The sequence below is a fragment of the Pseudorca crassidens genome, chromosome 17 (genome assembly GCF_039906515.1).
Source record: "Pseudorca crassidens isolate mPseCra1 chromosome 17, mPseCra1.hap1, whole genome shotgun sequence".
Lineage (NCBI taxonomy): Eukaryota > Metazoa > Chordata > Mammalia > Artiodactyla > Delphinidae > Pseudorca > Pseudorca crassidens.
In genome coordinates this window covers 35,326,277-35,350,963 of record NC_090312.1, presented here as the reverse complement: position 1 = coordinate 35,350,963, position 24,687 = coordinate 35,326,277, and the positions used below count along the sequence as shown (strand labels likewise).

The 24,687-nt window shown below is 35.7% G+C and overlaps 1 protein-coding gene across 7 annotated transcripts in view; it reads right to left on the bottom strand.

Annotated features, from left to right (window-relative positions):
- The window catches only part of UBR5 (ubiquitin protein ligase E3 component n-recognin 5), a 141,958-nt gene that overhangs the window by 4,984 nt on the left and 112,287 nt on the right, over positions 1-24,687 (bottom strand). For 4 of the 7 annotated variants that reach the window (XM_067711586.1, XM_067711591.1, XM_067711587.1 and 1 more), the window contains exons 37-57: positions 23,720-23,851; positions 23,089-23,350; positions 22,549-22,813; positions 22,165-22,376; positions 19,306-19,536; positions 18,748-18,821; positions 17,359-17,531; positions 17,150-17,263; positions 16,016-16,236; positions 14,491-14,611; positions 14,288-14,392; positions 11,789-12,032; positions 10,241-10,352; positions 9,453-9,597; positions 8,310-8,440; positions 6,634-6,694; positions 4,381-4,556; positions 4,097-4,181; positions 2,331-2,486; positions 1,860-1,973; positions 303-447 (exon numbers count right to left, since the gene is read on the bottom strand). In XM_067711586.1, the coding sequence (XP_067567687.1) occupies positions 303-447; positions 1,860-1,973; positions 2,331-2,486; positions 4,097-4,181; positions 4,381-4,556; positions 6,634-6,694; positions 8,310-8,440; positions 9,453-9,597; positions 10,241-10,352; positions 11,789-12,032; positions 14,288-14,392; positions 14,491-14,611; positions 16,016-16,236; positions 17,150-17,263; positions 17,359-17,531; positions 18,748-18,821; positions 19,306-19,536; positions 22,165-22,376; positions 22,549-22,813; positions 23,089-23,350; positions 23,720-23,851 (3,279 nt within the window). The remainder of the gene's footprint in view (positions 1-302; positions 448-1,859; positions 1,974-2,330; positions 2,487-4,096; positions 4,182-4,380; positions 4,557-6,633; positions 6,695-8,309; positions 8,441-9,452; positions 9,598-10,240; positions 10,353-11,788; positions 12,033-14,287; positions 14,393-14,490; positions 14,612-16,015; positions 16,237-17,149; positions 17,264-17,358; positions 17,532-18,747; positions 18,822-19,305; positions 19,537-22,164; positions 22,377-22,548; positions 22,814-23,088; positions 23,351-23,719; positions 23,852-24,687) is intronic. The other 3 variants (XM_067711588.1, XM_067711592.1, XM_067711589.1) reach the window with 2 other exon arrangements.

Below are 24,687 nucleotides of genomic sequence, written 5' to 3'. Positions count from 1 at the left end.
TATTTTTTCTTAATTATTAATAGTATATAAAAGTCCTTTTCACACAGTTGCTCACCAGGAATTTTTACTTGTATCATACTAAACCATGCATTTGTTAAAACCTAGAAAAATTAAACAATAAAAGAATTAAGAATGACCTAATGCTATCATAGTTCAAACATATCTTAAAATATATATAAAAACACCTGAGCGATACAGCATTTCCTAAGCCCCTGTAAATATGTAAGAACCAGAAACTCAGAAAACTGACCAAATTATCTATGTAGTTTATTCCTTAAATAAACATTAAAAAAATTTCATACCTGATTCATCATTGAAAGAGGTGAAACTGATCAGCATTTGCACATTAACTTCACCACAGCCATTTACCAAAAGCCTAAAATCTTCTGCTGTTAAGTCTTCTAATGAATTTTTTGGAAGCACATCCAGTAGACCTTTCCTCATTGCCTAGAGGATTTCAAAAATAACCTGTTTATTACTATCAGTACTTTATTTTCTACATAGCATTTATTATTGCTAAAGTCCAACATCTAATTTTAGCAGCCTAAGAGTACTAAATAATTCTAAATAATACTAAAAAATTAAGTTCTATATTTTGAGTTTCTTATTAACAGATTCAAAAGAGTGGCAGAGGGAAAAAAGGGCTACAGGTTCAAAAGTGAAGGAGTACTGTTACATATCAGGAGTTAACAAAAATAATTTTTTAAATTATGTTAATAGCAAACAGGCTAGTCATTAAGAATAGCTTCAATCTGTCAAATGTGCTATCCTGTCAACATCCTAGGAAGAGTATGATAATGACAAAAACAAACATCCCTGACACAAACCCAAAATCTAGAAGCTTACTGAGAAATTACCATGTGCCAAGAACTGTTCTAAGCACCTTACATATGTTAATTCATTTAATCCTATCCTCATTTTGCAGAGGAGGGAACCAAGGCACAAAATAGTTAAGTAGTTTGCTAATGTCATACAGCTAGAGGGGGCTGCAGCCATGATTTGAACCCTGACAGTATGATTCCAGAGCCCACACAATTATTCCCAGCACAGGGATCAGAAACACTTCATAAACATTCTTCAATAGGAGAAAGAGCAGGCCTGATGTTGCTCTTTAATAGAGCCTGATTGGAGGAATGGTCCTTGGTTTTTAGAATTTTCCTTACATTACTAACTGATGTGGCTATTTTGAATGCCTGGGACAATAAACCCTGCTGTACCAGCTTGCCTAGATTATTTGTGCAAAGAAGGTGATTTATGATGAACATGTGTTTTTCCTCTGGGGGTCTGAACTGCTTACAGGACTGGCCTCCAATAAAAACCATGGGCACTGTGACTCTTAAGCAGGCTTCCCTAAACACAAACACTGCACATACATTGCTGTAATTCACTGCTGGAGGAAGACGTATGTTCTTTGTGACAACTCATGCCCCCAGAGAGAGAACTTTGGAGCCTGTATCTGGATTCCTCCAGACTCTGTCTGATGTACTTTTTTCCCCTTGTGAGAGTCCTTTTGCTATAATAAACCATACCGATGAGTACAACTGCCTTCAAGTCCTAGGAGTCCTTCTAGTGAGTCACCAGAGGTATGGGTGGTTGCAGGACCCCCAAAACAGTAGTCATTTCAGTCCCACAAAGCATCCTTATCAAATCTACTTTCGGATGATTACATGGTTTTTCCAAGTAGTTTTATCCAAAAGAAAGGTCTGGATTCATGTGTAATTTACATTTTATGTAAATTCATTTTGGTTTAAAATTTTTGACCTTTTATAAGCAAGCTGAATACACTGTGAGCTAGTTTAAAACACAGAAGACACACATAGCCTCATCAGATCAAGTAACATTTTCCAGAAAACACTTACATGTAATGGCTGTTCCGCAACTACCAACATTCTGTGTTCAGCATACTTCCGCACATACTCATAAACGTTCTGAGGAGTGACTGGTATATTTACACCATTAGGAATAAGTTCCACCTGTGAAAAATTTAGTGCCGTTTAAAAGCAATTTTGTCAAAGCAGTAATAAGTTAACAGTTCATAAAACAATTTCCTAAAAATTTAAAATCTAAAGACAATTCTGTATCTGACAAGTATCTAAGGGATGCAAACATCTAGGCCTAAGTAACTATAAACTCTTCGACCTCTCAGTCTGTCTCACTAACTCTCCATCCATTCATCTCTTTCTCTCCATCTCCTACTGTGTCTTTTCTCTGTGTGTGTGTGTGTGTCTCTTTCTTGGTCCCTATTTATCTAAATTGTTTTTCTATATGTCAAGCACAACAGACTAACCAAATTCTCCTGCCAGAATCAGAAAACCACACGTTTGCTTTACCTGTCCTCCACCCTCTTCTTTACACAGGTCAATTGCAAATGCCAAATCCATCGCTGAGAAAACAGCATCAGCATCTGAACTCTGAGAAGCAAGTATTAGTTGCCGCAAACTCTCATACATCACAGGGTCAAAAAAAGCAAAATCATGCCAATTGACCTAAGAAAGTAATCATATGAAAATCAATTATGAAAGAAACATCTTAACTGAATTCATTAGTAAGCTGAAATCTATGATAAAGAATTTTATCTAATTTGAAGATTATTCTTTATCAGCTTATCTTCCACTAAATATAACTGATCTAAAGAGGTAAAATTTTAATAAGTCTTTGGCTCTGATAAACACATTTAATTTTCAAAGCATGAAAAATATGCATTTTTAAAAAATTTAAAACCAGGAGTATACTAGTTTTTAAGTTGTAAAGTAATTTATTTGTAGAAACCAGCACTAATTATTGCAAAGTGATTATGCCGAGCAACTGGTCCTAAGCTAAATACACATCCTGTTTAGCCTTGACAATAATCATAAAATACAGATTATTAATTCCAGATGATAAATCTGATGTCAGAAGAATCCAGTAACTTGCTGAAGGTCACATCATTGGGTTAAACTTGAGTCTATTTGATTCCTTAATCTTTTCCATAAACCTTGTTAAAGGCTCAACATTTCTATGTTGCTGAGCTTTAAGTCCAGTTCTTTCTCTGCACAAGAACATTTTAGCTGGAACACTTTAAGAAGTCAATAGAGTCAGAGTTTAAAAAGAAAAAAAAAGAAGAGGAAAAAATATGTATCATAGTATGATATGCTGTAATAATAGAAAATAATATTCACCAATGGGTTTGAGTAAAGAAAATTAACAGACCACAGCTTTAACAATGCTAATCATATCCGATGTGTGTTGTGCATCACTAGAAGAGACTGTAAAATATTTTGTTGTTTTGTGATTATAATTAGTATTATGCATTAATTTAAAGGATGTCGTTTCTCTCCCCCAACCCCCTGTCGTAAAGGAATGTACCAGCTGTCAAACTATCAAAACACATAAAGAAAATAACCTAATTCTGTCACCCAGAGATAATTATCAAGCATACTATGCTATATTTTCTTACATCCTTTTGTCCCTCTAGCCACCTACATCTTGTGTATATTTTTGAAACTGGGAATGCTCGTTTCAATACAATACTACTTCTATTGCCACTACTTGTTAGAACTTACTGAGCACTATGTGCCAGGCACTATACTGTTTTCTTTACCATTTTATTTATTTATTTATTTATTTATTTATTTTTTGCAGTACGCAGGCCTCTCACCGCTGCGGCCTCTCCCGTTGCGGAGCACAGGCTCCGGACGCGCAGGCTCAGCGGCCATGGCTCACGGGCCCAGCCGCTCCACGGCATGTGGTATCTTCCCGGATCGGGGCACGAACCCGTATCCCCTGCATCGGCAGGCGGAGTCTCAACCACTGCGCCACCAGGGAAGCCCTCTTTACCATTTTATAAATGGGGAAATATGCCATAAATGTCAAGAGATTTGTCTGCAACAGGATCCAGGTCTGTCAAACCCTCCAAACCCACCTGTGTGTCACCCATTCTTCTATGCGCTCTCCTCCATGTATTCAGATATTCCCCATGCCATTAAATGTTTGAAAATGATTTATAATGGCTATAATGCTTTAAAATTTAACACTAATTTAATGCTATATGTATAATTATTTTATGAAACAAATTTTTTGCAATGTAAAAGCAGTTAGGTTCATTAAAATCACTTACTTTCCTACCAAGCAACACTTTAATCACATGTCTATTCAATGTGATAGGACATAGTTCATTCTGTAACAGACACAGTCCAAGAATCCTAAAAATAAAAAACAAGCAAATAGTATTTAAATTCAAAAATAACTCTAGAACACATAACGCCCCACACATACATAATATACATAAAATATGTTGAGAAATTTTTAAAGTAGAACATATACACATTTTACAAACTAATATATTTTAGAAAGTCTCATAAACTGAAATTAAAAAAAAATTCAAATACAAGATTATTTTACCTGCCAATGTTTCTGAAACAATTCAACCTTGCTTCTGTGTTTTTGCCAGGCCTTGGAGTGTAAAATCCTCTTTTTCCAGGTTGGTAAAATAAAGGGGCATTGTCATCACCATCATCTGTGTCATCTAAATCCATATCTACTACACTTCGACTAGAACCATGACGCTTTCGGTTTTCCTAATGATAGAGTATCAGAGATTAAGCCCCAAGATTGATTTTATTTATTTGTTTGTTTATATTTTAGTATATGTGTCTACAAGAAAAGGATTATTTTTTATTAAAAAATGCCATTACAACTCTCTTTAAAATTAACAATAATAATAATCCAGATACCCCCTCCAAAAAAAATAACAGTAATATTTTTGACATTACCCAAGATTGATTTTTAACAGCAAAACATATGAACTGGTTCTAAATTACTTAAATGTAAAGTTTAATAGGTAAAGCCACATTCATATTTAAATGTAAATAAACTTTAACTCATTCTTTCAGAATTGTGATATACAAAGCTTGTGCCTGTTAACTTCTCTATCCATTTAAGAAAAACTATTTAATGAAAATCTGGTAGCTTCTTTCACCTTGATTCCTTAAATATATTTTCCTTGGATATAGAATTCTGGATCGACAATTCTAAAAGCACTTTAAGGATGATGCTCTCTGTTGTCTTCTGGCCTTCACAGTTTCTGATAAGAAATCCACTGCCTTTCAAATCACTGTTTATCTATATGTAAGGCACTATTCTTTGCTTCCTTATTAGTTTTACAGCAGCTTGATTATGTATCTAGACACAGTTTTCTTTCAGTTTATTCTTTTTAGGGTTCACTGACCTCCGTGAATCTATAAATCTATGTCTTGCATCAAATTTGGGAAGTTTTCAGCTATTATTTCTTCAAATATTTTCCTGTAACAATCTCGTTCTCCTCTTCTGGGTACTCCAGTGACATGCATGTTTGATATGGTCCAACAGGTCTCTGAAAACTGTTGTTTGTTTGACATCTTTTCTCCTATTCTTCAGAAGGGATAATTTCTATCTATCTTCAAACTGACTGATGAATTTTCCTCTGTCATCTTTGTTCTGCTATTGACCTATTCAGTGAATTTTTTCTTTCATACATTGTACTTTCTAAAATTTTCCCTTGGTTCTCTAGTTTCTATTTCCGAACCTCTACCTTTCCATTCATTTGTGTTTATTTACCTTTATCTCACAGAACATGAGATAATGTCTTTGATAATTCAAACAAGTGGGTCATCTCAAGGCTAGCATCTATTGGTTCTTTTCCCAGGAGAATTAGTGAGTCTCTGTTGGTTCTTTGTATGTTGAATAATTCTGGAGTGTATCCTGGACATATTGAATACTAAGTTGTAAAACTCTGGGTCTTGTTAAAATGACATGGAGAATGTTGATGTTTTTTGGCTTTGGTAGGCAATAACCTGGTTATGTTCAGCTTGGAAGTGTCATCTTCTGTGTGCAGTGGTTCCATTACCAATTAAGTTTTCAAAGCCTTTTAATTATACTATTGGGTCTGCCCCGCATATGCACCATATGGGATAGTCTGGGACTTGGACAGTGATTTATACTATAGTTTATTTCTTAAAGCATGTACTACCTTCCAGTTAAGAAGGAGTAATGGGGACGAGTTTTACTCTCCTGCCTGAAACAACGCTTCAAAATAACAGTTTTTCAAATTTTGACTTCCCTCCTATCGGTGTGCTGTTGTTTACTTTTCAGAATCCTCAAGCAGTTCCTTTTTGTATTTTGTCCAGAGTCTTTAGTTGTAGTTCGTGAAAGAGATAAGATTATATCTTGGCTGGCACTGAAATTCTCAGGTAGCTTACAAATTGAAATGCATCATGCACTTTAAAAAAGCCTTCTTACTGCTATACCATATGTCACATTTTCTCTGGATCTCTGCTGCTTACTGGAGGAAGGAGACCTAGGAATCCACAGGACTGCTCTCCTTCTCTGATATTCATTAATGACATCTCTAATTTAAGCTTAATTCAGCCTGTGCTCAAGTGGAGGCAGCCAGTGAGTGGGGTTACACTGAACCCTAACTCAACCAGTCTGTTGAGTACATATGTTGAGTACATATTCTGTATATGACACCTTTATACTAATCTTTGCTTTTTCCTCTACTGTAATCAAGCATTTTACTTACAAAGACATAGTTTCTTTGTAAATATGCTTTCCTCTCCCTTCTGTAATTTAAATTCCAAGTGCTTATTATTAGCACATGTACAAAACATCCCTTACCTGTACCTTTTCTGAGGAGTCTAATAACCCAAGATCCAGGATACTATCAGCTCCATTTTCCCTAAAAACAAACAAACAACTTTCACATTTCAGATAAATGGAATTCTAGAATTTAGTATAGAGAAAACCATACGCATTTAAATTTATAAGAATATATAAATACATTTAAGTTTTGAAGTAAAAAAATATCTAGGACACTTACTAGTCTTAATGCAGTTCTAGGAACAAAAATGTCAATAATATACACAAAAACACAGGATGCTACATGTATGATGCAAGACAATGAACTAAAGGCTACCTGATTTAAGACAAAATAAATGCAGTCTTCATAGGGGAACTGAAACTTGAGCTCAGGGGAAGCATTGTAAAAGAACAGAAAAATGTTCAGAAAGCAACCACAATAGGAATCAAATGCTCTAGGGTATTTAATTATTCTAGAATACTAATAAATCCACTGTTCAATCCATAAAGCCAGGTGAAAGCGGTCAATATTATATTCTTTTTTTTTTTGCCGTATGTGGGCCTCTCACTGCTGTGGGCCCTCCCACCGTGGAGCACAGGCCCTGGACGTGCAGGCCCAGCGGCCACAGCTCATGAGCCCAGCCGCTCCACAGCATGTGGGATCCTCCCAGACCGGGGCACGAACCCGTGTCCCCTGCATTGGCAGGCGGACTCTCAACCACTGCGCCACCAGGGAAGCCCAATATTATATTCTTGCATTCAATAGAAAATACTTCTAAATTAGCAACCCTTACATATATTTACAAATATCTTTTTTATCAAAAACACACATTATTTGCAACTTTTTCTATAATGGGCTAAGCTGTATCAGTGTGTTGATACTTCCAGAAACAGGGAAGAGGAATAAAGACATAGTACATGAAAGTCAAGAGAAGAAAAATAGTAGTAACAGCAAAGAAAATAAACTTCTAGCAATAGTCTTTGGCTTGGACCATTCAAAGGCTCTGAGACAGGTAAATAGCTGGAATAGGTAAGTGGCTATTTAGTTTCAGGGCTTAGCCTACCCACTTATCCATCTCTAGGACTATATCTGATCTAAGTTCCTCATTCAATATCATGACTAGGAGAAAAATAAACAGACATTTTCATCTAAAATAACACTTCAAAGCCTTAAACTGGATATTAGAGTAGCCCCAGTAGGGCACAGATTGGCATATCTTCCTGTCACTTTTACCTGTCACCTGGGGAAAGGAAGGATAAGTAATTTAACTGTTAGATAATTTTAAGTTTCATATTAAAACAAATATACTACACAATAGAAAGCAAAAATTTGCATGATTTTTAAGATAAATCAGGAGGTCTAAAAGAAATTTCATGTTTATTGCAAGGACTCAGGGATTACACCCAATTCCTTGAGGTATTTGGCCTCTGCCATTAGGGGTATTCACATGGAGAATGAGATGTACTTCTTTATAAGTTAGTTTCTAAATAAGGTTCGTAAAAAATCTTCAGAACCTAAAGTGACTGCTAAAATTCTGCCCTTCTAATACATGTGAAAGTCAGCTGTCTCACTCATGGATTTTAAGCCATCTCTTAAAAAGCCATTTAAAGTCTTGTACTATTTAGTATAAATTTTAAGATATGGTGACAGCCACATCCTAAAAATAAAGTAGCTGATGTTTAAACTAAAATGTCTTCCCAATTGTATACATTACCGTCCATGTGCAATAATGAGTTCCATGGCTTCATCCACTCTTGCTCTCAGAGAATCTTCACTTGCTAGAAGAAGAAGCAGCTGAGCTGGGGATAATTCCAACAGCATGCCAGTGATTTTACTTGCAAATGCCTGTACATGACAAACAAATGTTATTTGCCTCTACTCTCTGAAACCTCTTGTCTAAATCAGCTATCTTTTACCAGAAAAAAGAAAAAGAAGAAGAAAATGTAAGAAACTTGGGTAACAAATAGGAAAAAAAAAATTCTGAACCAGTAACAGATTTTATTAAATTGGAAGCTTAATTATAGAAAACTTTGGTAGGGAATTAAATAGTCTATGCACTAGCAGTCTTATTAAAGCTAGTTTAATATTGGGTGACAAGCCTTTTTTAAAGGTTTTTGATACCCATGAGTAAACATAAAAATACTCAATTTTCATTTTTTTCCCTTCCTCATCAGAGACCTGGAAACATTTTTTTCATTTAGTGTAGCAAAAAAGAGGGAGGTAAGAAGTGAAGGAGGGAGAAGGAGAAAGAAAAAGATGCCTATATTTAAGGCTAAGGATTCACTGAAATATAATTGGTTGACTCTGTTTTACTATTCTTTTGCTATAACATGTACATATAGTTATGTATAAAGACAAAAAAACACAACTAGGTTATGTTTCATATTCCATGAAAGAAACCTCTGACAGAATATTCAAAAATAAAATCTTCCTGTCATACATATCCAGAGTAACGTACATATAGCGGATTCACTTCATTGTACAGCAGAAACTAACACAACACCGTAAAGCAATTTTACTCCCCCAAAAAAAAAAAAAGTAAAGTACACTATTTGCAATGTGTTCTAGCTGCAAACTAACAATAATTTGTACAAATAAGGGTACAAATAAATACAATGAACAGATAATTCCTTAGCACACAAGGAAATTACTAGGTAGAATGCCAACCTGGCATAGGTAGTAAAAACATCAAGCTATATACAATTACTCTCCAGTAAGTCCTGCTTCTTTCCCTCCCTAAGCTTCCTTTTTATTGCAGTCCTCAACCACATGGCTTTCCAGTAGCTGGCAACTTTTCTTAACTGAAAACCAAAAAGGGCACAGCCAGTTAAGAGGTAGCTAAGTACACCATACATACTGGTTGCATTGCTTGTACACGGGGATAAAGTCTCTCTCCGAGCGCCTGACGATGTGCAGGCAGAGGATCAGGATCATCACTAGGATTTCCTTCAGAAGCTGGTCTGAAGGGCCTAGTGTCGATGGAAAGCTGTCTTCTAAAATCCCTGAAAGATGAACAAAGCTATTATGACTTCATTCCCTTGTCTGCAAAATGAAAATATCAGTGCAACTAGTAACAAAGTTGGAAAACCAGAGCATACAGTCAGCTCCAGTTATGGTACTAGGGTGGAAGAATGCCTAAAGAATGATGGTGGGGAAATAAAGATTATCTAGATTTTGGCACTCGAAAATCCATAAATCTGCAATGCATAGGTTAATTTGATTCTAAGGGAACAGGACCTTAAAATACCAGAAATCAAAAGTCCACCCATATTTACTGGAAATTTTAGTCAAAAGTAAAATGCTACCCATCCTAACACATGAAAAATTAGAGGTTTAAATAACACAATTGCCACAATTAAAATTTTAAAACGAATTTAGGAAAGCATGATATGAAGTTAATAAAAATTTCAAAAAATTAGGAACTTGAGTGGGATAAATAAAAAGCCAATATAATTTCAACTGCTTCTGGGTTTTTAAAGCAGAATATTTTAATAACAGTTGGTTAGACTTTTTTAGTTACAATACATATATCCAATTATTAAAACTTTCATTTTTCTAAAAGTCCATAATTGAGACTTATTTACAGGCCTACCTCCAATTCATCCAAAAAGATGGTACTCAATAAAAGACACAAAATCATCTCACCTATCCCGATCTCTCCGAGAACCTGCTCGCAAGCCACTACTCCTCCTCATCTCCCTTTCTCTCTCTCTTTCCCGATCCCTCTCTCCTCTGTTCCTTAATCTCTGCATTAAACCTGGAAAAAAATATGAAATACACTTTGTTTAGATGAATGTAAATGCAGCTACTTTAAATGTTAAAGTCAATGTGAGGACACGAGACAAACATAATAAGAACATGACAACGGTACATCATCTTCCTTATCATCTGTGTAAGTGCCTTTCTCTCACTCTCCGTATGGTTTTGAGGGTTGGGGGTGATTCTGTAGAATGAACCTGGTAGGTAATAAATGTTCACTCGGTATTTGTTTAATGAATTTATCCCCTTGTCATGTCAAAGCTGTAAAATAATATGTAGCAACTGGGGCTATGTTAGTTCCACCATAAATAATGCTGAGATTTCTTACATATTTGAGTATCTTCTCTGTTCTTAGTTTTTGGCATTAAAGGCATTATAGCCACCCAGCTATTATTATTCTTAAAACCTTAAGCATAAACCAGGGTATGGTTTCCTAAAGAGTAAGCAGAAAAGTTATTTCTGAAACATCATGACTTCCCAGGTTTCCTCATTCACACTTGACAATTTCTTTTTATTATAGGACTATAGAAATTCAAATGGTGAAACTAATGATGAAAGGCTGAGGTACTCTCCCCATCTTTTCATCCTCAATTCTTTCCAGAGCTCATTCAGCTTTTTTCCAGACCTCAGTCAGCTTTTATGGTGCCAGTTTACAGAACCCCAGTAAGATACAGCTACAGCCTAGGTAAAACACAGGATTTTGTTAGTAACTCCTTCTCCCTCAATTACTACATCCATCCACCTACAAGACTGATGATCTTCTGCCCCTACCTTACATGAATCCCCAGTTTCAACCTTTTGTAGTTTTCACACATTTTTAATATGCTAATTGTAATCCTGAAAATTAGTTAAGAATCCTAACCCCAAAGTGCTGATCCCTCAAGGAGGCAAAGCTTACACCAGGATGTTAATACAGAAAACCTTCTTACCAGAAAATAAAGTCTTGCTAAATTAAACAGTGAAGTTGGTGACACAGCCAACTTACATTTGGTTGCAAGCTCCATCTCATTGGAGACTGGAGCGACTCTGCAAATTATACTTTGAAAAGCACTGTTCTAGACAATAGCATTTTCTTCTAAGTATCTCTACTTATTAAATACAGGGATTGGGGGAATCCTGCAGTTTGCTCTTTGAATTTTTATATTACCATAGATCTTAAACCTCCCACTCCCCAGACATTATAATTTGAGACGAAAAAAAATAGTACAATCACAACCATTTATGGAAATAAGTGTGGCAGTAAAAGAGAAAACTGGTAAATTGTCAATTATAGTAGTTTAAACAAGATTAAATCATTAATCTAGAATAAAATGGTATAAAAGTGTAAATATACATTAACATTTTCCCACTGTAAACATATATAACCGTGATTATCATTGTTTCCATTAAACAAGGAAAGAATTTGTATGTGCTTGTTACCTGTAGAGTACTTACTTGTATGAGTGCCTTTGTTGGCATTTTGGATACAATCTAGATTTGGCAGTTTTTCATTGGACAAAAATGCTTGTGCAATGGCTGTATAAAAACTTCGTGCTACACCACTGCCCTCTCCTGGTTCATCCTTAAATGTAACTTTCACCCTATGTACAGCCATAGGTGTAGTAGCACATCTTCGACCAAAGTGATTGTTAAGTTGCCTCATGGTCTGCTGAATAAGAAGATCTCGATCCCGATCAACCTATTAAAACACAACAAAAAGTAGTAAATTCAGTGTTGGAAACCACCTTGAAATTTTTCTATGTAAAATCTGAAGATCTAATTTTAGCTTTTCCTTGACAGCTGAAATAGCTACGAAGTATTTGGGTTCTCAAAAGCTTATATTCCAAATAACACTCTAAATCATACAAGAATATCTATCTTACATTAAATCAGGAAAATGGAATTTAACTCAATTATAACATTTTCTTAAAAGGTCTACGAATTTGGTAATATAGCAGGATAAACTGCAAGTAGATCAAAGTGTAATTCTTTTTTTTTTAATAGTGAATCCTAGCAAAAAAAATCATAGGATATTCCTTTGGTGGCAGAATACCATAGCAAAGGAAAAGAAAAATGACAAACGGGGAAAAACATTTGCACCTTCTATTACCGACAAAGATTCATGCGTAGTGTATATATACACCTAGCGTTTCTAAAAAAATTGAGGAAAAAACACTTTAATAGAAAAAATGGGCAAGAAATATCAACAAACAGTTCCCAGAAAAAGAAGCAGCCATAATATATGAAATATATGAAACAAAGTTTAACTTTGCTCATAATAAGAGAAATACAAATTTAAACTATATTGCCTATCAGATTGGCAAAAATCTAAAAATTTGACAACAAACTGCTGGCAAGACTTTGGAAAATCAGGCCTTCTTGTGTTCATGTTGAAAGTGCAAATATATACAGACATTATGTAGAGGTATTTGCCAATATCTGACGAAATTACATATACACATGCCCTTTGACCCATGTCTATCTATCTATCTCAAAGACACGCTAGCCAAATAGAGAAACACACATAAGGCTATTATTCATCCCATCTCTATTTGTAACAGCAAAAGACTGGAAACAAACCCAAATGTCTATCAATAGGAAACCGGATGAAAAAAATTGATACAGCCATAAAATGTGGTGCTAACACTAGGTAGCTGGAAAAAAAGAAGGCAGAACATCTCTCTCTATATATAGCCATGGCTTTCTCTCTAGGATATACTGTTAACTGGGAAAAGCAAGATAGAGTAAAATGTATAATAGCATGTTCAGGGTGGGAGTGGGGGAGAGAGATGCGTAATGAATACACACAGGATTATATATTTTTTGAAAGGTGGGAGGGAAGTAAGCTAAAAACAAGAACAAAAAAACCCACAAAAACCCGAAAGGGGGCAGGGGGAATACAAAGTAAAAGAGACAGAAATGGAAATTAGATTTCTCTGAATACAACCTTCTTCTACAGAGTTGACCTTGCAACTGTAGATATTTTACATTAACTATGAAACATAACAAAGTCAAAAAAAGGAGAGAGCAATCCCTAAAAAGTGAAAGCAAAATGAACTGAAAGGCCCTAATTGTGTGGAGATGAGATGGTAGGTAGCAAAACCACACAAAAGGAATTATTTCAAGTGACTTTAAACAATGTAGTTTGACTGTACATCTCCAATTGGATATGCTCTAAGAACAAAAACTACAAATAAATCTTGGGCTATTTTCAATAATCATTTTGTTGGTAGTGGTGTTGATGCTATGATTCTAAGACTATTGTATGCATGCTGTGGGATAAAAGCAAATGAGTAATTTTATCAGTGTTGCTGGGAAGCTGGATATTATTCAGTTCAGAAGAAAGGAAGTAAAGACTAAAAGGTGAAAATAAAACAAACTTGTGGTCCTAAATCTTGAATTTGAATTAGGAGTATCAGTATGAACTCATGAAATAATTTTCTTCTTCCTTTTTTAAAGGAGCATTTCCTACTAAAAGGCCTAGAAACAATGACAAACCCAACAGGCAGTGAGCAACCTAGAGCCCAGATTATAATCTCAACATACAATTTCCTGCTAAAAGGAAGCAGGGCTTCTTGAAGAAATGGCTGATTTAAGGTCTGTGACAGAAAATAACAGAAAATGAGACATATCAAAACGTAAGGAAGTTGTCAAAGATTGGACTCTCGCTAGCCACAGAAAGATAATTTGAGCATCAATGAAATGAAGCACATCCAAACAGTTTTAATCCATGTATTCATAATGATACTTAAACGAACAAACCCATTGCTCATCATCACAGGATGTTAGGAAACCAACTGCCAGAGATAGCCATTACTCTAAATTTGATGATTACCATTTATTTTCTTTAAATTTTTAATTACATAGTACATATCCCCTAAACAAAATTGTTATTTGTTTTTAAATTTTATATAAATAGCAAACTATATGTATAGGATAAGAAAATCTAAATACCTTTACCTCTAGTGATAAATCTCTTGACTGCTGATTTCTCAGTTTTTCCATTTCTCTACGGAATTTTGATTCTTTTACCTCGAAACCACCCAATTCAGTTAGGATCTTAAAAAAAACAACAACAAAACAAATGCATGACAGAATTATCCTCTGAAATATGTTCTTATCAGGCAGATAGAATGTAAAGTGCTCAAAATACATACTGATCCAGGTTCTGCTCCAACATCTTCCATGAATACCCTGCCGAACAGTTCTAAAGAAAGGCGCCAACGTCCTAGCAGCATATCATGGGAAATGACCATTCCCATGAAGCTACATTGTGGCCTGTAAGAAGTTTAAGGGGAGAGGGGGAAGCAGTTTAGGCAACTCTAAAAACTTCCTGGTTTTTGGTCAATAACAGTAATTTACTTGGTCTTTTAATATTCTGAGCTCTTAAGTAATTCAAAACCACATCCTCTCTAATGGAGAACTTTTCTATAGCTACTCGTTCCTTGGAGAACTTCTTAATTTTACTCCATTATTCCTTCTGTCCTTTACGTAAGGATACATCCCCAGGCTGGCTTCCATCTTCATCTTTAGTTTTACCTCCTCTCCTTGAAGTCCAGTGTCTGTCTCCACTAGATGATTCCCAGACCCCTCTTTAGTTCACAATGGACCAGAATTTCATTGTGTGAAATATATCCACTTCAGTCATACTCAACATGGTGAAACTGAATATGGCCTCTTCACCACAGTGACAATGCCTCCTGATTTCTTTCAATAGTACCACCTATCTTCCTACTGCACGGACTTGAACAGATTTTAATTTATTCTTCCCTTGGTCCCTCCAGAGTGATCAAGTCCTTCATAAGTTTTCTTTTCCTAACCATGGTTTCCTTTTCATCCCCAAAGGCAATATTCTACTTCAGCCCCCTTTTTAACAACTAGCCAGAAGGAATAATAGCTTGTCTCTCTACCTCTAATTCTTCTCTCCTTCAATCTATCTGCTTCTACACATTCGAACCATCTCAGCTCAAATCGTATTGTCTCTAGGAAGCTTGGGCCATCCCAGTCCCTAACTCTTCCTTGCCTTTTATGGTTGTTAGACTGTGAACACAAGATGTGTATAGTTTCCTAAACTAGATTAACTCCTCCTAAGCAAACCAAAAAGAAAAGAAAAAAAATCTGACATTACATAACCAAAAATCATACAGCATAAAGCAGACACTCAACAAATCATTAGGTGATCAGCCATACTGAGTCACAGTATATATTAGGCAAATTTTTACTGGGAAAGCAAAGAACCTACCACTTGCAAGAGATTTACTAAATGTGAACCTGGCAAAGGAGTGAGCCCAAACAAATGTGAAAGTCACAAATCTATAAAGCTCTTTTTTTCACATGTTCCCCTCCCATAGCTGAGCTCCTGCTAACAAGTGTATAATTGGCAATTTGACATGGATATATACTTTAACTCAGTACTGAACGTTAAAAACAGAGTCAGAATTTCTTCAGTAAAAGGAGGAGAAAATCAGAATGCCAATCAATCACAAAACAGTCACAAAAAAACAAAATCCAGAAAACTCTAATATTTAAATTTCTGATTATAAACTAGGAAAACACAAATAATATTTCATCCTATTATTTATATACAAAGAAAATTATAAATTTTCTAAATAAAAACTCTTACAAAAATTATAATAGCCATAAAGTAATAGCATAGAAAAACTATCATCACTTAGCAAGTACCTGAAAGATGTAAGAGGTGGCCCTTCACTTTCAGTCAATCCTATTTCTGCGAGTAAACTGCTTTTCAATTGTGCAGCAAGATCGTGAGCAGATGGCCCTGGTTTTGAACTCTCAGCTTCTTCTGGCACCACATTCTGTTCTTCCCCTTCCTTTTTTTGCCTATTTTGCATGTTTGTTACATTTTTCAAATTGGCAGCATAAGACATTTTAGTTGGAAGAACCTATGAATTTTTACATTTAAATGTTAGATATTAAAAAACAAACTGACTAGATTTCCTTTTCAACTTACTAATACTCCACAGAGATCACATGGCAGTTAAATAATTCCCTTCTGGCACTTCAACTACAAAGCTGCAATCTATTTCTTGTCTATCTGATTCCCATGGATGAGCACCAATTCCAGTGCATTTACCAGAGCAGCCTCAGAGAACTTTTCAAGGTATCTTTATAATATCTATGGTTACTTAAGTGTCTTATGTGCATAAAATTCTCCTTTAATACTTAGATAGTAAAGAAAATTCTATTCAAGTACATGTCTTCTATATGCCTACTCTTAAATGGTGTTATTACTTTTTCACTGGAGAAACAGTATAGTATAATTTTAGGCTCTCAAATCAGACTTTCATCTAAAAACTAGATCTGTCATTTCACTAGTTGTATTATAACAACAGACATTCCCACGTGAAATTTATGTAATCTCTCCAAGCCTTACCCATAAAATCAGGATAATAATGTTTTCTACCCAACATGGTTGTGAAGATTAATTGAGACAGTGCCCAGGAGATAGAATTATCCAACAAATGTTAGGTATCATCATTAATATTACTTTATTCCCATTCTAGACTCAAAAAGAAAAGTTACAAGCCAATATTATATATGCTCATATGTATAAAAATTTAAAATATTCAGCAGAATTACAACAATCAACTCCGGAACAGGCAAACACAGCAAGTTAGTCTCAAAGCAGACTAATGACAGTACTGGAATTCCTTTAATTATGTCATAAGGCAAGAATTTCTGATACTTCTGTTATTTGGGTAAATACAATATTCTGAATGCATTTCCAAAAAACTAGACGCTGGGATAAGTGTTCAACTCACAAATATTATATTGCGAAGATTTTTACTATCTTACCTCAAGGCAGTTTCTATCCACTGTAACTTCCATTAAGCATTTTCCACTACTGGCAGATGAAGAATAAAGACCCTGACTTGGACGGCCAAAAAGATCCTCCTTTCTGGCATTTGGCTGGAATTTTAATAAAAATATTACAGTTACATTGAACACTTTAAAAAAGTAAATTCAACTAAAAAGAAACCTTAAGCCTAGTTTATGTGAATCACCTGCAACAGATGTGGCTGATCAGCCAAGGGGATGGCTTCAGCTAGAGGCACTTCAAATGGATTTGGGGGTATACACCCAAGGAACGTCATGGAGTCAGAGCGTCGGAAAAATGGATGGTTTTGGCCAGTTTCTGCAGGAAGAGAGTCATCATCCTTATCATTCAAAGTAGCACCTAAACATAAAGAGATAAAATGTTTTTTTAAAAAATTAATTATTGGGGAAGGGTAAAAGGATCTACATCTGCTCAATCCAAAATTCCTGTTATCTCTTTATAAAATTTTAATGCCACTCAAAACAAGTTGATAGTCCTAAATTTTGATAATATTTTAAAGTGGTGATTCAAAATATTGGTTTAAAATGGTTACAATGATAAATTTCATTTATGTGTATTTTAACACAATAAAAACTTGCAAAAAATATTAGCAGTAACAAATACTGTTCCATTTTGTATTGGACAGACACTACCCACATCCACCTCTTCTCTCTCTAGAGATTTAGACCTGAATATAGCTAGTTTCCTGAGCATGTTCAGGACCTGGCTCACTGATGACTCCACAAAAGGGGCTAAAATTTGAGCATCTGCTTACTTTTAAGTTCTGATTCCTCTATATAAGAAGATAAACAGAGAAATGTCTGGGCAACTCATGCATCCCAACAGGAAATCAGCACACCAGCACCAACTCCCATTAATGGAATAAAACTTTTGTCAGTGCTTACAGTATGCTGTGAAAATAGCAGTGAGCTATGGCTGGGTTCTCAAAAAATAGCAGTTAAAGTTAAGTTGTCTTTCCCAGGCCTGAATAAAGTACTACATGATAATAAGAAACAGGCAAGCAGACTATCTGACCCCACTAGAAAAGTATTTTAATCCTACTTGAAATTATACCTGAAAGCTACAAATAAGAGCGTAGAAAATCCCCAAATTTCTTGAATTTGGAATATTTTCTGTCTTTTTTATTGCATTAACTGTTGAGTTTTGATGAAATAGGGAGTTATAACTGGTATTTTCCATTTTCTTGACTCAGTCTATTTTGCATCAGTATTAGCAAAAGTTCTGCTAAGACTTTATTCAAATGTACGTAGTACCAACACACTTAAGAATAAAGGTAAACATAAAACTAAGAGAAATGCAAAGGAGAGATACAAAGTCAAAATAGAAAAAATATTAACTGTTGAAAAAGTTTATAATATTTCTTTAACTCATCCTTATGAAGTAATTAATGCAAGGATATATAAGGAAAAATGGACAGAAAATGCAAGAAACGGGACATAGAGAAGAAAAGAGAAATTCCCACCCAGACAGAAAATAATGAAGTTAAAAAGCTTGAAGGGGAAATACTGAGGCAGCCATTTCTTGAAGTAGATTAGCAGATTTTCTGTACACTAACTTTGATTGGTGTCATCATCATTTTCATGTTCTGAATCTTCATTATCAATACCCAGTTCCAAGAGTTCTCGTGTCCTTTAAAAAGACAAGTGAGTCATTTTACATGAAGTATTTTGTGCTGTATGAACAGGAGCAAAGGTGATGCAAAAAAGACTGAAAAGGTTAGTTTAGTATCTAACCAATTTCAAACACTGGGATAAAGTTTCAGACTCTGGGAATGGCAGACTAATCAGCCAAATGTACTACAACTACAAAATAGGTTCAACAGAAGCAAAAGGCTAATCACACCAAGAAATAGTGAGTGCTTACACAAACTCTAATAGAAAACATGATAAAACAATCAGGACAAACTACCTCAAGCATAAAGCTTAACTGGATTCTTAGGTTTCATGTTTTAAGTGAGGAGTAGCTATGGAGAGTGGCTGGATGGACTCAAGCCCACCTGCCCACATGAAATGTTCCTGTTTGCAATGTTCTCCTTACTCCAAAAATCAGACAATGTACTAATGGAGACCACAGCAAGTATTTCTTAAAACAATCTCATGGCAAGTATGGCTACCTTTTGCGTTCCAGCTGAGGTGTATCCAATGTTGTCTGCTGATTCATTGCTTTAATCCAATATATAAGGGCTTGAAAAACATATGCCACATGCTTCAATGAGCAAACATCCAAAACTGGAAGAACATCAGAATGCTCATCATTATGAGACCGCATTAAAGACAGAGCATAATTTAGGAAGTCGCCTCGAGCAGACATCATTCCTTGACGGGCACTAAGCAATGTGGCACGTCTATAGGAGTAAAAAGAAATGAAGATGTTTACAAAAAGAACACAAATGTGAAATGTACCACTGTTATAAATATGCAAAATTAGGAACTGAGACTATCCATAAATAAAAACTCATTACGCCTGGGCTCTGCCTTAGAAATGTAACCATTGTATATTATTTACAGTACTGTATACATTTATAAAGGAAAGAAATTCCAGTGTCCTCTGGATTGGCAGAAGGTACTCCTTCCCCAGAGACAATGGTTCTCAAACTTCAGTGTCCACCAAAATCACCTGGAGGGCTTGTGAAAACAGGTTGTTGGACCCACCTCTATGGGTTCAGTAAGAATGGGTTAGGGTAGGACCCAAAATTTATATTTCTAACAAGCTCTTAGGTGATCTTGATGCTGCTATTCTGGGAACCACACTTTGAGAACCTAAAAGTGTGCCTAAAATGACACCAAAGGCACAAGCAACAGAAGAAAATAAAGAGCACTGGACTTTACCCAAATTAAAAAACCTATGTCCTTCAAAGAACACCTTCAAGAAAATGAAAAGACAATCCACAGAATGGGGCACAATTTCTGCAAATCCTGTATCTGAAAGGAAGTTGTATCCAGACTATATAAAGAACTCATAAAATTCAATAATAAAAAAAGAAGCCAATCAAAATGTATAAAACATCTAAACAGACATTTCTCCAAAGATACACAAATGGCCAATAAGCACATGAAAAGATGCTCATCAGCCATTACAGAAATGTAAATCAAAACCACAATGAGAAACCACTTCATACCCACTAGGATGGCTATAATCCAAAAGACATATAATAACAGGTGTTGGCAAGGATGTGGAGAAATTAGAAACTTTATACTCTGCTATTGGGAATGTAAAATGGTGCAGTCACACTGGAAAACAGTCTGGCAGTTCCTCAAAAGGTTAAAGAGAGTTACCATATGATCCAGCAATTCTACAACTAGATATATACCCAAGATAATTGAAAACACATTATCTACACAAAAAACTGTACACAATCTGTTCATAGCAGCATTATTCATAATAGTCAAAAGGTGTAAACAACCCAAATGTCCATCAACTTATGAGTGGAAAAACAAAATGTGACATGGAATACTAGGAAATAATGTATTGATACATGCTAAACATGGATGAACCTTAAAACCATTATGCTAGGTAAAAGAAACCACATATTGTATGATTCCATTACATGAAATGTCCAGAATAGGCAAATCTATAGAGACAGAGAGTAAATCAGTGGTTGCTTAGGACTAGAAAGTAGGGGAAAACGGGAGGTGACTGCTAATAGGTATGGGGCTTCTTGTGGAAACGAATAAAACATTCTAATACTAATTGTGATGATCGTTGCACAGCATACTCAAAACTATGGAACGATATACTTTAAATAGGTGAACTGTATGGTATATGAACTACATCTCAATAAACCTATTATATTAGAGTGAGAGTGGGAGCAAGACAGAAAAGGGAACCCTATCACCAATGAAAATCTAGTATCAGAAATCTGTGTTCTTTGGCGTAGTGACTAGCCTAATGAAGACAAGGCCTGTGTCTACTGGTGGAGCAGGCTTCCTAGGACAGGAAAGCTGCTGCCTCTCAAGTCTTTATCTCTAATCCAGGTCTCTTTGCCAAGCATTCGATTTTGCATACTAAACATTTCCACTAAATCCTCTCCCAGTTCTCAACATGTTCAAAAGCAGGTATGTCCACTCTACTCCTTTAGATTTTTCTTTTAATTTTCGTATTAGTTATTCAGAATCTAAATTCAGAAGATGTAAATTCTGCCTCCTCCCCGCTCCATACCCCAACACGGCCCTAAGTTCTGTTTGTAATGATTTCAGCGCTCTCTCCTCACTGGCCCTTCACTGCCCTACTTCGGTGACTATTACTTCTCTTGTAGACTCCAACCATAGTCTTGTTAAATTTCCTAAGCAGTCTCCTAGACCCTTGTCTTTCCTCCATTTATGGTCCACCCAAAGTAGCAAGGTTGTTTAGCCTGAGCCACAGCTAGAACCAAATTCTAGGACTTCGACTTCAGGGATGGGACATTTTCACTATATAGCACTGCCACTAATCTAGTTTCAATGTGTGGGCTAATTTCTAGTCCTGAAAAAGGTCATTTTGTAACTGAATAGAAAGAACACAATAAATACATAAACAAATATACTTTAATTATGATTCTACAGGAGGTAGAAAAAGAAATCTGATTTTAGAAACCAAAGAGCAGCTAGGTAATTACACAGACTTTCTCCTTCCCAAGTACAAAGTATATTCATATTTAATCATGGTCAAAATAAGTCTTTCTATGAATATATGCCTTTCAAGGGGGGAGGCCTGGGGAATGAGACAAGGCTGTAGACCAACTACTTCAAAAATGAGAAGAATTTAGTATCAGATTACTACAACATGAATGAATTTAAAAAAAATTTTTAAAAATAGCTTGGATTATAACTTATTTTGCTTCAACTACACAACAGTTTAAAAGAAGTAATGCAAGGCACGTATTTCCTCCTTTACAACAGAGTGAGGTCTTACGTAATAGCAATCAAAAAGCTCTAAACTTCTAGGCTATAACGGTTCTGTCTAAACATACAAGCATAAACAAAGAATTTCATACCGTCTGCCTTCAAGCGTTCGTAAACTAGCCTCTTCTCGTGCAGTCATCCTTTCTCTGCGAGCTGAGTTCTGAGAAGCATGAAGAGGATGATTGGGATGTCCCGGATCACCAGCAGATGCTAATGCAGAACCATAACGTAATTGAGCTTCAGTAGAATCCATAATACTGACCATCCAGTTCCAAGTGGGAATAAGCTTTTCTTCTACATAGTTCTACAAAGACCAAACTAAAACAGTTAAAACTATCCAGATGAAGTTAAGTTCGATAGAGTAGTATGATATAGACATTTAAGTACTTGTAACATTAATTCCCATTATACTGGAATTCTCATAACAGACAGCCAAAAAATATATTTGAATGAGTAACTTTGCAGTGGTTTCATACCTGTAAATTTACTGCATCTTGGTAAGTCAATTTCACAGCTGCTGGAATCTGAGAGTATACTAGGTGATTATACTTAGGAATAAGCCCCATCAAATCCGAGATTTGTCTGATGACAATGCTATAAGCCCTAGCTAAACTGCTTGCAGATGTTAAGTAGCTGCTGGCATTGCTAGCTTCCAAAGCAGCTGCTGCAGCTGCAGCACTCGTGCTGATGGTACCACTCCGGCGTAAGTTGGAAGGATCAATATAAATCAAACCTGCTGAACTTGCTATAAGGGAAAAAAAAAAGACAACCATAATAAGCTAATGTTAGTTGCTAACTGTGTTTCACTAACAGTGTATATATTTAAATAAACTAAAAGATCAGTTACATTAGTAAATGTGGTAAATGAGCATTTTCTTAAACCACACTAATTTTAGGGAAGGGAATTTTGTATTTGAACTCAGCAAAACAATGAAGAACTATTCTGAAATTATTTAATTTGTTCTCTAGAGGAACATGCATAATTTTTAAACCTTAGGAACACCAAGTTTACAGACTTGCCTGCTGGTGTGGATGTGCTAGAAGGGGCTGTGCTAGCCGCCCGCTGATGTTGGGTGTTGCGGACAGCCCACTGCATGGAACGGGGAGCTTGGGCAGCACCGTTGGCATGGGAGCTATTCGTGGTTCTCTCTAATGGCTCATCAAGCATAAAAGTCTCCTGTTCGATGTCGTCACTCTGACTACTGCTGCTATCAGAATCACTCGAGTCATTTGACTGCGAATCGTCTTCAGAAAAGAAGGCAGGAACACTGCTCGCACCTAAGTTTTTAATTTTTAAAACCAAAATCATTGTGAGTTTGTTGATATCTAAAATTACAGTGTACCCCCTCATTCAGGAAAATATACATATTAAACAGAATGCCAGACTGTATCCAATAGTCCAAAAACCCACCATTGAAATAGTTTAACTAGAACTCTTAAATGAACCTTAGAAATAATCCATTATTTAAAAACCAGAAAAGCAAAAAGTCATTGAAATAATAATCTTCTTCACTAATATCTATGGAGAAATGAAGTTAATAAAAGGGTTAGCTACCCCTGTGCATATTATACTGAGCACAGTTTAACCAATTCTACACACACAGCCTTAGTTATAAGCAAGAAAGTTGCTAAGAGAAGGTAACATACCTGCTTCTGAGCCAGCAGTTGCTGCAGTGACAACACTTCTACGCCCACTAGCATTATCTTGGTTGCTATGGTTACTTTCACTGTCACTTTCTGTTTCAGCTGCTGCTAACAAGTCCAGCTCCATGTCACTCCCTAGCAAATATATTTAAATAATAAGAAAAGGTAGAAACTCACTGGATCAAGTCAGGCTGATAAGCTAGAATATCGTAAGGGTGGGAACTGGGAGGGGTCGGGGCCCCCCCCCCCGAAGAGAGAAGTGATAACTACTAGAGTATGCACGACTGCCTGCTTAGCAGAAGAATGACTAGGTAAATTATGGTACTCAGTAGACACAAATTCAAAATCTGGCCTGCATAGCCTTAGGTAAAAAATGTTAGGCAGGAGGACTCCAGCCAGTGGGCAGAGCTCTGGTAGCTCCAGTGCTCCATTTTCATCTGTTTTACATACTGGGATTCCAAGAGGGGAAGGTTAAACATGTGTATCCTTTGTACTTCACATACACGTCAAAACATATTAAGTTATAAATTTTCAACATGTGCAGTTTATTTTATGTCAATTATACCTCAATAAAGCTGATCCCCAAAAGTCCATCCTATGGCTACTAATAAGAATGGTTATGATGACTATGTAGCAAAAAGGCCGAAGTCAAAAAAACAAAGTAAAAAAAACTTACACATACAATATCTAAAAGACATGCATGGGAATGGGGCAGTACAGGGGAGGACTGAAAGTAAAAATACAAACTGTTAGCATCTGGGTGGGATTATGGGTTATTTGTTTTCCTTTTCTCTAATTTTCAAATGTTATGTGGTTATGATTATTTTAATTTCTAAAAGCCTTTTAAGAAGAAAGTGTGAACCAAAAGGTAAAAGGAAAGAGGATAAATTATTTTCTACATGTAAATATATAAAAGTATATATATTTATGTTTACATATGTACATAGCTACCTCCTCAAATTCTGACAGAT